The sequence below is a fragment of the Parasteatoda tepidariorum genome, chromosome 9 (assembly GCF_982258835.1).
Source record: "Parasteatoda tepidariorum strain Cologne lab strain chromosome 9, Ptep-v5.0, whole genome shotgun sequence".
Taxonomy (NCBI): Eukaryota; Metazoa; Arthropoda; class Arachnida; order Araneae; family Theridiidae; genus Parasteatoda; species Parasteatoda tepidariorum.
In genome coordinates this window covers 66566427-66580157 of record NC_141763.1, presented here as the reverse complement: position 1 = coordinate 66580157, position 13731 = coordinate 66566427, and the positions used below count along the sequence as shown (strand labels likewise).

The 13731-nt window shown below is 25.1% G+C and overlaps 1 protein-coding gene across 6 annotated transcripts in view; it reads right to left on the bottom strand.

Annotated features, from left to right (window-relative positions):
• Positions 1-13731, bottom strand: part of LOC107446848 (disintegrin and metalloproteinase domain-containing protein 11) — a 225812-nt gene that overhangs the window by 13061 nt on the left and 199020 nt on the right. For all 6 annotated transcript variants that reach the window (XM_087152048.1, XM_043038688.3, XM_071187140.2 and 3 more), the window contains 16 exons: positions 13170-13237; positions 13024-13083; positions 12855-12926; positions 11718-11884; positions 9893-9974; positions 9218-9311; positions 8876-8927; positions 8284-8392; positions 7730-7801; positions 6580-6675; positions 5802-5882; positions 4315-4429; positions 3759-3867; positions 2217-2336; positions 2036-2114; positions 69-164 (listed from right to left, as the gene is read on the bottom strand). In XM_087152048.1, coding sequence (XP_087008174.1) covers positions 69-164; positions 2036-2114; positions 2217-2336; positions 3759-3867; positions 4315-4429; positions 5802-5882; positions 6580-6675; positions 7730-7801; positions 8284-8392; positions 8876-8927; positions 9218-9311; positions 9893-9974; positions 11718-11884; positions 12855-12926; positions 13024-13083; positions 13170-13237 — 1472 coding nt within the window. The remainder of the gene's footprint in view (positions 1-68; positions 165-2035; positions 2115-2216; positions 2337-3758; positions 3868-4314; positions 4430-5801; positions 5883-6579; positions 6676-7729; positions 7802-8283; positions 8393-8875; positions 8928-9217; positions 9312-9892; positions 9975-11717; positions 11885-12854; positions 12927-13023; positions 13084-13169; positions 13238-13731) is intronic.

Sequence of the window (13731 nt, the reverse complement as noted above, 5' to 3'; positions counted from 1 at the left end):
TTGAATATGATTATTATTGTAATAAGTTCAATATAAAGTTAGTGCATGTTTATAAATAGGAAACTTACTCCATGTCCTGAACAAGGCAGGGCAATATTGTTTGTTGGACACGTTCCAGGCTCAATAAATACATCAATACTAATACAGGTTTGATTCATACATATCTGAAAAAGAGTTTTAAAAAATTAACACTCATCTTTCCTATAAATACAACTTAAAAAATGGTCAGGAAGATGAACTGCTTTAATTTAACAAACAAAACAAAAAATATCATTGGAAGTAAAGACGGTAAGGAGTTTTTTTTTCTTTTTTTAAATTTAAACATGCATCAAAGCATACTGAAAGAAAAAAAAAGCCTTATTAGTACTGAAAGATTTAATAAATAAAAATTAAATTGAAAAATAGTTTATTGACACAACTTTTTTAAAATGAGAAATATATTTCAAAAAAGCTTTTGGGTTAACAAGATTTTCAATAAGATTTTTAACTTTGTTAATAAGTCAGGTACTTAAAAATTGGAATGGCTATAAAAAATAAAGTATGTTACATCAATATGTCTAATTATCCCTGATATAATTATGAAACCAAGTTTTAAAAAAAATTATGTTACAAAACAAGTTTTAGTAATCTGGATGGCAGTATTTTATCATCTAATTTTATAATGACTTCAAATATAAATACAGTACAGAACCTCTTATCCGGAAATCAGAATACCGGAAAACCGGAACAAAATTCAATATATTTTCCGGCAATTTTTTAAACAAAAAAATTTTTTTCCCTGTAAAAGATTTCAGAATTCTTCTTTCTTTTGTAAAAGATGTTTACCTTCATTTTAGAAATAATCATTAGTTCCCAACACTGTCAAAAGAAGCAAGAGTTTTTTTAAATTATTAATATATATATATTTTTTAGTTGAGTTTGACAATAAAAAAAACGGCTTTTTGTAGCAATTCAGAAAACCGGAAAAATCAGTTATCCGGAATAGAGTTCTGGATAATCGGTTCTCCACTGTATATAAAATATACTTTATGAAAATAAATCCTTTCTATCATTCTCTTGGTTTTTTTTATTAATTTTTAATCACATTTGTTTAACGTTTAAAAAATAATAATTTTGTTTACATTTTTTATTTTATTTAGAAAAGTAATTGAGTAAATCTTCAATTTCTTTGAACAACGAAAACTAAAATTTCAAAGTGAAAGTTGTAAAAAAAAAAAGAGATAATAGATTAAAATGAAGTGTGATAAAAACATTTTGCATATCAACGATTCTCAATCTTATCCCTTTTGTTACATGTCTCAATTGTATAAACTATTTAACAATTGAAAAACTATTTAACAGTACGTTACATAATCTAAAAACCAAAATATGTAATTTTTAAATACTTATTCACAAAAACTGGCAAAACAATTTTCAATTAAACAAAAAAAAAAAAAACTAAACTAAACCCCAACTAAATTGATTTTCATGAATTTAAATTATAATAATTATTTACTTTAAAAAATCTGAACTCAGACAAATTAATGGTATTAAATTATGTATCCAAAATTACTAACAGCATAATTTTATTAATTTTCAATTTTGAAAAAAAATCTACTGAATTTCTAAAAATTATCAAGTGCTATTTCTATTAATCTAAGAAAGCAACAGCTTTATTTTCCATCTTTTCTAAAATATATGGTTCTGCCAAATGATACTCTATTATCAAAAGTTTTAATACAAACATTAGCAAAAAAAATTTAAAAATAAAAATATTAAATGTACCTAAAATTCAAGATAGCAAGGAAAGAAGTTACTTAAACAAATTCATTTATAAGATCATAAAATGACATGCCACCCAATCATGATCAGAACCGTTTTTAAAAGAATAAATAGGATAAAAAAATAAGAATAGAGAATAAAAAATAAATAAGAATAAAAAAATACGAATAAATAGGATAAAAAATAAATAAGAATAAATAGGATAAAAAAATAAATAAGTATAAGTAATAGGATAAAAAAACATTACTGAGTACAATGCTAAAATAGATATTACCTTATCCTCAGCACATTTAGTCCCATCAGTCACCAAACCCAAGTCACGAATATCGTCAGTGATAGTACCGGAGGTAACTCTATCAAATTAAATAAAAATGAAACATTTTCATTACTGATAAGTTTGTGAATTTCTAAGTACTTTATAGTAAGCAAGTTAATATTTAAGAATTATCTCTTACTTGCATTCGTATTCTGTACCCGCGATCGATGCAATTGTTCTTGTATATTGCATATCCTTATTTGCGATCATAGGTGCACGTGATCCACGCTGGCATTGCAGAGATCCGCACTTCATATTACTAAACAAAACAATTTTAACACATTATATTTATAACTAATTTATGACATATTAGCCCTAATTATAAAATATTTGCATTAGTTAATTTACAACATATTTGTATATAATTAAGAGCTGCTATGTATGATTTTCACATGTTTAGAATAATAAACAGCTTTTAAAATTTTTTGCAAGTGCAGTTATCAGAAAAAAAGTTTCCCATAGCCCATAAAAAGAAACAAATCATAATTCCAGGAAAGATTTATTGCAAAAATACAGCCATATTTAAGGTACTTATCAACATAAGAACAATCAGATTATGACACTTGTCATACCATAAGTAATAATGACAAATTATGAAGTATGTAATGAATAGTTCCAAGAAATTGAAGGGGAAAGATATACTTGTAAATGAAAAAACTGCATCAACTTCAAAAACTTAACAGGAAAAAGTCTATATATTTGAAGCTTTTAAAATAAAAAAAACTCATTATCAAGATACACCAACAAGTATACGAGGAAAACAAAACCGATTTGAAAGAAGAACACAACATAGCTTACAGAAAAAATTATGACATCTCATAGAAATAATATTGCAGAGTGTGTAGCCAGATTTTTCAGCAAAAAATAAGCACCTTTTAAGTACTTTTCAAGAACTCTAAAAATATTTTTAATCACTTTTCTAAAAAAATCATGATTAGGATCTGTGCAGTAATAAAAAAACTTTTTCTATCATTTAAAGTTCTTAATTTATAAACATAAAATCAATAAAATTCAAAAACTTTACGTACCTAATTATGATAAAATAACTAGTTTCTGATAAATATAGCAGAGAAAATTGAAAAAATCATGCATTTTTTGAAATTTATAACGACAATTGACAGGGAAAAGAAAAATATCTTGTTAAAATATAGAAAATTAAGCATTTTTTACAAACCCTGAATTAAAAAAAGCACCTTTAAGGGCATTTAAAAAATCGAAAATAAGCACCTTTAAGGGCTTTTAAAAAATCGAAAATAAGCACCTTTAAGCCATTTTTAAAAATGCTACCTGTATTGGCATCTCATAGATATAACATTGGCCAAAATAGGCTAAATTCATGCAGGATATGATTCCAAACACATTGAAAGGATGTTCATATGACTGAATGAAGATTCCAGGACAACAAAATGACAAAAAATCAGCTTAATATTGACAGTCATATCAAATCATTTTGAAACTTAATTCCAGACTATCCATGGCACCCCCGTTTTAAGTGCTATAAACAAGTAGAATTTTTCTATATCAAATTTTGAAGTTAAAAAAGTTTTTCCATCAACAAATAATGAATTACTTTTATTTTTAATTCCCAAAACTTCTGGGCAAAAACATATAATTTAGAAATTTTGAAAATTTCTTGTGGGTAAAGTAGCTGATTAGTAATATTATAAAGAAAAAGACATACTCTTCAGTACACTTTATAAAACCTCCTTGTCCATCAGATCCACAGTTACCGCTAAGCGTACCTTGGGTGTTAAACTGACGATAGCATTGTAGTTCAGACTGCATGGCTCCTACAACAAAAAAAATATAATGAAATTTCTTCATAAACTAAAATAAACAATAAAGAGAATGCTTCTGTAAAGTAAAGGCTTAGAATTCAAGAGAATTAATTCACTAACTAGAATACATTAAAAATAATTAATATCTGTGAATCATTAGTGGATCATCTCTTCAAAACTCACATCTACTTTAAATAGACCATTTGACTAAATTTAAATTACATTAAGTAAAGCAAATTTACTAAATTCTCTCTGGATCTGAATTAGAAAAATAAAAATCATTAATGTAAGCAATTGAAAAAAAAATATGCATGGTTGAAACTATGTTAATATAAATCATAATTACAACAATACATAAAAGATTGAAATTTACTTAAAATATTTTTCCAACAAGATGTTATGTGCAGCAAAATATAATATTTTATTATTCTCAAATCAATAAAAAGAATAAGAACATACCAACTCCCCATAAAAATTCACACTGGTCTTCTGGTGTTGGACAGCTACCATGGAAGCAATAGCCAGCTCCATTCTTACAAGGTGCACCATTCTTCCTAAATAAATCATTCGGACACTGGAAAGAAATTTAAATCTTAAAATAGTATTAGGTATTTATCGTTTTAATAAAAAATAAGATTATACTTAGCAAAATTCTATTAATAAACACTTCACTTTTAAACAGGACAAATTTGAAGTGATAAAGAGATGAGTGTTAAAGTAAACTGAGAAAAATCTTAAAATAGTATTAGGTATTTATCATTTTAATAAAAAATAAGATAATACTTAGCAAGATTCTATTAATAAACACTTAACTTTTTAAACAGGTACAAATTTGAAATGATAAGGAGAAGAGTGTTAAAGTAAACTAAGCAAAAAAATACTGAAAAAAGTAACCAATATTTTTGAATAAATGAATAGAGTATAGGAAGGATCTGTAAATTAAATGGGACTAAAACTTATAGAGAGAAGAACTAAGACAAACTTGGAAACATTTGGCAACAAACTGAGAAATAAATGCCTTATTCTTATTAAATACATCAATGGACATTGTTAAGGAAATGGATAGGCAGCAACATAAAATAAATGCCTTAAGAAAAAATAAGTAAATAAAACTAGTTTCATTATTAATTTTAATATATCAACTAATATGAATGCTTATTTAATTGATAAAAATGAAATACAAAAAACAGGCAGATAAACAACAGTTCAATAGTAAAATGCACAATTGTTTTTGAAAACACTGACGGGACACACTGAAAACTCTAAACACTAGAGAAGGTATATGAAATGACAACAAATAAAATGCTCGAATTGCATACATCAATTGTTAAACGAATAAGAAAGCTTGATTGTTAAAAAATAAGTTAGTTTAAAAACAATTAATTTTAAATAGAATTTTTTTTTAAAAATTAAGTTTAAAATTAAAATAATAATTTTTTTAAATTATATCAAAAATGCTATTAGTTTGAAAATGAGTTAGTTTGGGACCTAGAATATTAGCTAAATTATAGTTCAATAATAAAACAGCTGCAAATAAAATGCTTTGTTTATTTATTGAATTGAATTGGGCACTCTGCGATAAAATATAAGTTAAAAAAAAGATCTTTTAACTACAAGAGAATTAATAAAATATCAAACAGAAAATGAAAAGCAAATTAGTGCACGCATTGTTGAAAAATTTAATGCTTAAAACATTATGGATCTAGCCAAAGTTGCATGAAAAATTTCTTACAGAACATTACTTTTTCATTGAAAGCATGTGCAGATAGAGAGAATTTTGTTCTTAAAGAAAAAAACCAGTTCAAAAAGAAAGAACTTTATCTATAAAACTACAATTCATCAACTTGCAAATGGAGAAAAGGCAGAAATTCTATAAAAATGGGTGCAGAGACAATAATAATAATAATAAAAATTAAAACTTTATGACAGACAAAAGTTGAAATTACTTGTCCATCTTTGCCATCACAATATTCTGGAATATCACATTCAGTTATAGACAGACGACACATGTGATTCGAACCGCGAAGCTAAAATAAAAACAACAAAAAACCATTGTACATAATGCAAAATTTAAACAATATGTTAATAAATACTAATAAAAGTATTTCAATATGTTTGTTAAAAGTTTAATGAAATACAATAATACTATAGGTATTTAGTTTCAAAACTAGACCAATATAATTTCCTCCACCAAAATCAATTCTTTTGTAAAATATTAATAGCTCCTTAATCCCTTTGAGTAATTCAGATCAAAAACAGTTCTTTATATTTTAATTTTATAAACTTTTTAAAAATATTTCAAAAAGAAAATGAATGTATATACATATACTAAAGCAACTAAAAAAGAACGTTAGTTAGGAAAATATTTCATTATTTATTTCGGAGAAATACAATTCAACTACTAAATAAATCAGATACTGTAATTTAATTTTTCAATTAAAATAAGTAGGTTAAAACCAAAAAATATAAAAATCAACTAAAACAGAAATATTTTTTAATTTACAACAAAACAACAATACATTGCTAACAACACTTACTCCCATTAAATTTTTCCAAAAGCATTTAACTAAAGTATAAATTCTGAAAATAATGGATCAAACAGGATTTGATAGCCAACATCACAATTTTATTTAATTTTTGTATCACATATTTATTAAGAAAGCAAATGTTTTATAATTTACTTTAAAAGTACTTAATTTTAAAAGTATTACATAAATCTGATACCTTGCAGTCTTCACAACATGGACCCATAGAGCATTCAGCTTCCACTCTTAATTTACAAGTAATTGGATCACAGCATGGATCAGCTTGCATACATTCCTAAAATATAAGAGTTAATATAAATTAAATGATATAATTACAGGATTATTTTTAAATAATTCTGATTAATAATTTTTTGTTATTAACTATTAAAAATTTGATATCAAAATTATGAAGCAATGAACAAAAATGATCTAGATTAGCTTTTTTATCATTGTTTAATAATTCAGTTTCATAATTAATATAGATTCAAAAAAGTGAAATAACATGAAATATATTTAACACTATTTTAATTATTTTTGTTTTTAAAATTCTATATTCTTTAAAAAGGAAAAAGGTTTTTTTCTTTTTTAAAATCTTGAAAAATTCTTTTTTTAAAAACTTGATTTCATACTCATGAAAGAATTTGGCCTTTTTAGTATGCCTAAATTTCCCTTGATTGTCGAATGTCCAACAAATTTAACAGTTAGTAAAAGAAAAGTTTAGTGGAAGGTTTTAAATGGATTTTGGAAACAGATTTTTTGGTAAGAGATCTGGTTATATTCTTATTTGACAATACAACTTTGATTTATTTAGTCAACTTATTAAATTTCAGAGATCTCATTGGAATATGAAATCAGACACTAAGTGCTTTTGGAGTGGAAGAAAATTGCAAGTGAAAGCGGCAAATAAACAGTGAAAATGTAAATGTAAAATTGTAATCAGTTTAAGTGAATTTTTCTTAATATAAGTAGAAAATTTATAAAAGACTTATCAGCCGGAAACAACTTATCGTGGGGAAATCCAATCCTAAGAACAGGAATGTTTGAAACAACATTTTTCAACAAGTAAACACTCACTTTAAACTATAGCAACCCAAAAGAAGAATAAAAAATATATTTAATTGACAGCAAGAACAGCATTAAAAAATCAATTAGAAATTGCAAATTTCCAAAAACAAATTACAACCAAGTAATGTAATTTATTATTATAATCTGTTTCTTCTCTTGTGTAAGTAAAAGGAATGTTATTTTAATGAAATATCAAAATAAGAAAAAAACTAAGATGTTTAAAGATAAAATTTTAATTTATAAATGCATATTAATTCACAAAACTATAAAATATGAATACTTACTTCGATGCTACCACAATCACACTCCTCTCCTTTTTCTACCACGTTGTTGCCACACGTTCGAAAATCTTCAAGCTAAAAACACATTCCAAAGATTAATAAAATTCTTATATATAAAAAACGAATCTAAAAAGTTAATCAAATTCAAATTTGCACAAAAAAAAAATAAATCAGAATTACAACTTAACTGCAATTCTCTTTAAACATTAAATGTTTCACTGGAAAAATTTTGTAAATTGTCATGAGATAAAAATAATTCCGTTAAGCAAATGGAATAATATAGACAGAATACACAAAGAAATAAAACTGTAAATTTATGTGCAGAAAAATTGTTATGAATTTTAATAACTAAAAATTTAATTTTGATAAATAAATAAATAGAATAAGAAACTTTCAACAAAATCAATAAAGCTAGTTTTCACCCCTTGCTTATGGTGCTTAGTATGATGAAGCCAGCTATTCTGGCCCACCTGCTATATCAGCCGTACACAAAAAGTTAATTTATTTATAATTACAAAAAGTGTGAACCTAAAAATAAAAAAAGAAATATACATTACCTGATTAGGTTTGTTGAACAAACAAATACCATGGCCAATTCGTAGAGCATTTATATAATCTTGTAAGCTACAGGTTGAAAAATGATATGGCTGGATTTTATTTACCCCTCTGTCAAAGAATGAATAAAACAAATTTATAAGATAAAGTTTACATACTCAATAGTCAAATCAAAATAGAGATAAAAAATCATACCCAAAAAAAACTTGCAAAAAAGTAACAAAAATACACAATTTCATAGAATTAATTTAAACTAGAAAAACACATTACAAGAACATAAAACAAATAAAAAGATGAAAAGAAAATCTAGATTTGCACAGCCAAGCAGTATCCTCATTCCGATTAATACCAGTGGTAATTTAAATTAAATTAATCATTATAGAATAGTAGGAAAATTTTTAATGTAGTATTAGTAAAAAAAAGATTCTTTATGCAAAAAATACAACAAAAAAAATCTTCATGTATATGAAACAAAACCTATGATAAACACACATTAAAGTACATTTAACAGATAAAAAATAACATTTACATGATAAGTGTTATTTATATAAAATTTTTACAACAGAAAAATGAATCTTTTAGAATTGTACTTACAAGATAGTTTGAGCCATGATACATCCCCACCAATCATCACATTTACAGTCAGCTAAATAAAATTAAAAATATTTTCTTTTAAAAACTAAATATTGTAAAAAAATAATTATTAATTGCAATATATTATGAAATTAAAATGTCTTAAAATATCTATTTAAAGTATTTAATTCCTACCTTCAGATATTAACTTATTTCTTATTTTATTCAATCAACACATAAAGATAAAATAATTGCATTATTTAGAAAAAATTCTTTAGGTACAAAATGTCAACAAAATGACCAGTCAGACAAAACTTAATTGAAACATTGTAAATTTTAAATTGCCAATATTGATTTACTCACTTCCGTTGTAGTGGTCATGGCTCATACCAATGTTATGCCCCAACATGTGTGTTACAGTACTGGCAATTAGATGAGGCTCATATATATTTGAATCCTATATTTAGGAAATAAAAGCAGTCAAAAAAATTTTAAAAAAATAATTATTCACCAATCATATATATTCTTTAAAGAAGAATAAAGGCATAAAGCATGTTTATTAAAAAAATAACTTCTGATTATCATATGCATAATAAGATTCGATACTTGACAGAAACTAAGTAACTGAAAATTAAAACAAAGGCAAAAGAATTGGCAATTGATATTGAACAAGGAATTAAAAAATACAAGGAAAGACAACTAACATTTAGGAAGAAAAAGAAAAAAATGAAGAAATTTTTACAACATAACTTTAAAGTAAAATAATTAAGATTCACGAATAAACGTGAACACGTTAATAAATTTAACTTGTTATAATTACAATTGAATAATATATACACAACTTTAAAAGAAGAAATAATGAATTTCATTGCAATCATTTAAAAATTATTACTTTCATTTTTATATTAAAAATAAAACATTAAAGTTTAAAAAATTGAGCTCTACCTAATTAACACTAACAGCAAACCCCTATATCTTTAAATTTAATATGAAAATGAAAAAATAGAAAACATCAAAGCAATAAAGGGAGAGCTTCACCTCATTAACGCCAACTGCTTTTGCTGTGCATATACTATCAGGAACTGCCATACCAACTTCATGGCCTCGGAACCTCCTACCACTAAAATGGCAATAAATGCATATAAGTTTAAAAAGTAATATACAATAAAAAATTAATTTAAATAAAAGTATCAACCATTTTAATACATTAATTTTTTCTGACTAACTTTAACCAATAGTTTTTGTTTGTATATGAAAAAAATTATTATAACTGGATGGTATAATTTTTTATATTCTCACATAAATGTACTACTTCAATGCATACATAATCTTGAAATAATAATAATTTAATATTTGCTTAAAATGCAAGGAAACTGTTTAATATAGCAAAGTAAAATAAAAAAAGTTCATTAAGACGCTTCAAGTACATGGCACCTAAGGAGTAATCCTCAGTGGAAGGAAACACAAAATAAAAATTTACAAAGTTACATAATTTTATAATAAATAACTATGACTATATAATTCATTTATGAAACTTAATTTTAAATTTTACCTAACATAAATGTTACACAATCAAAATTTAAAATTATTAAGATGTATTTAAAAACGTTTATTTGCTATTTTAAAAAATTATAAAAATTTTCAATATTGGATGAGGTTGAAATATTTGCTAATAAGCTGTGGATTGATAAGAACTTGGTATATTTTATTCAAAATATATGGCAAGTATAATTAATTTATAATACTTGTAACTAACTGTAAAATAAAAGATTATAAAATAAAATGTTTTAAAATGACATAATTGCTCATCTGTAAAATGGTCTCATACTAATCTGATCATATTTAAAAGCTACAAAGACAAAAACATCCCATTTTGTCTGGTCCATTTTGTTTCTCTAATGTTTAACTTACTTATAAGATCGAAAAAGATATTCATTAATTGAAATTTTAATAAGAAATTAATCTCAATTTTTAATATCTAAATAAAATGTGAAGTTAAATTGCTATTCTGGATTACATGGTCATTGTCAATAATTTTGCAGATAATAGTAAATAAGTAAAATGCTGATAATCGTAATAAGGAGTAGATAAAACATGAAATGAAATTTTAACATTGTTTTTCAAAGGAAAAATATAATTTACAAATCTTTGAGGAACATTATAAACATTTAACGATATACACCCAAGAATCTTTATAGTAAAAAATCAACCATTTTAGAATTAAAAATCAAGTCTACAAAAACAAAATAAAAAGCAAGTACTTGAACTAATATGCACTGTAAAACACTCATGTACAAAGGCAGTCATTAATGTTATTATGTACATCCCTGCCAACATTGGAGAAGATAAATAACGGAGATTTTACCAGTCCATTTTTAGGCCATGAGTAAAGTTTTGATAAATCATGCATAATCATGTAAATTAAAAAGAGAAATTCAAAATTGGAAATAATATAAGCACTTACATTTAGCAAAGTAAAAAATATCAATATAAATCTTAATCTACAGAAGATTTTTTTAAACCATTATTTATAACTACATAAACTATTAACACTCAAACTACTGCAGTACTGGCAATAGCAGCATTTGTTGAAGAATAGGAGAAGTATTTTTGCAATCAGCGGATATTTAATCGCCAAATTGTTTTAATTTAAATTTCTTCAGTAAATACGAGGAAATTTGAGAATATATGGGCAAACAGGACATAGTTGTAAAATACAGGAGTCTTCGTTAAAAAACAGGAGATTTGGCAGGTATGTCTGTATAACATAAACACAGTTGAAAATTTTTCTCACTAAAAAACACATTTCATCTTAATAAAAATTATGAGACTGTAAATGTTTCCATAAATTTGCTCAACTTACGTTAACAAATGTGTAGCATCTTTGGCAACCTTATAAAGTTTACGAGAAGCATATTCCATGAAATTCAACAGTGTTTGACGGACATCACTGTTGAATTCCATCTGGTCTTTATGGGCCCATGTTTCTACATATACAACTGAGACTCGAGTATTAACGGTACGAAAATACTGAAAGCAAACAATGCAATTATAAAACAACATAAAGAAAAACATTATAATGTACAGTGCATAACAAAGCAAAAACCTTTAATAACTTTTGATCTACTGATCACTTTTGCTCACTTTCTAAGACCGGATTTTAAGGGTTTAAGGGTCGAACCTTATATACAATAATTAATTAGTACAGATGATATTTATGTTATGTTATTATGTATAAGTTATGACATCAGATGCAAAATAAATATAACTTTTTTTTCCTCATGGATTGGGGGTTTGACCCCAAAATATATGGGGTAACAGAAATGAAGTAAATAAATGCAAAAATGCCCCATGAAAGTTTAGGGCTCTAAATTGCACTTTCACCTTTTGTATATTTGGCCATCTTAAAGAAGTAATATATCTATATATGTTTGGATTCTCAACATCTATTTTAAAGTTTATTCAATGACAAAAATATTGGGTAAGAGAGAAATTTTGCACAATTTACCCAAGGATTAAGTATACTAACTGCCAGTTTTATATTTCTTAAATTAATCATAAAAAATTTATTTCAGTACAAGAATAACAGAACTACAAAGTTGAAAAAAAGTAAGGGCAGTTTTGCCTTTATTTATTTTATTTATCATTTCCATAACTTTTTTGATTACTTTAATTTTCAAATTCATGTAGTAGGAAAACATAGACTTTTGAGCCATAAAATTTTTCATTTTACATAAATTGTTAATACTTATTATGCATAACTCATGTATTCTGAGAATTAATTGATGCATTAAAACGTTGTGGAACTGTTTAATTTTATTACTATATTTAGATTTGTAACAGTTTGAAAAGTATTGAAGAAAAATATTAAATTAAATACTCAATTTAAACATATACAAATTGCATAGCAAAAATTCATCTCAGATAAATTAATAGAACTTAAAATTAAAAAGAAAAATTTCACAATTCAATTTAGAAAATAATTATGCTATAAACATACCATGTCAACACAGTTGACAATTTGGATGGCATCATTCACAACTTCATTTCTACTTGCATTTCGATTATCAAACTGAAATTTAAATCAAAAATATATGTATAAGTTATTAAAATAACAAACAAATTTTAAGCACAGAATTCAAATAATCAAACAGATGGTTCATTCTTACCATAGCCTGATCAAGAACTAAAGCCAATTCTACAAATTTGTTAACTTGCCTAACATCTTTCTAAACAAAAAATACAGAACGTTACCCTTGGGTAAGAGAATATAAAATGCATCCAAATATAACTTGAAAATTTAAAAATGACATACTTTTAACCGAGTTTGAGTTGGTCTCATACGAAACATTTTAAAACCCCATTCGTGCATTCCTGTGTTCCCTAATAAGATAAAAGAGAAATTATTAATACAAGATTAACATAAGTAAAAACTTACATAATCCTCTAAGCATCTGCTGCATCCCCCACCCCAAACTTTAATCTGGTTTTCCCCATAAAATAACTAATTTCATATTTCAGCTATATAATTTCATGTTAAGATTTTACGTAAAAAGAAAAATTCCATACAATTTTACCAAGATGTTTGTTTATACGAGAGTTCAAAAATAAATTATTTGACAAATAATTTGTTACTTCCTTTAATTTAGTTTCATATGGACTTTTAAACCAAAGAATAAGTTATCCTTGAATTGTTCTGTGAGAGATTTTTGTTTCCGAGTTTAAATTGAACTTGTAATTTGTATTACAAATCCTCTGTTCTTATTTTTCTTCACAATCCCTTTAATTTTCTGTCATTATGGTTTGTCATTTTCTTTGATCTATGACCCTTTCTTTTGATGTTGAGCTTTTGTACTACCTTCAGTTAAATGCACTTT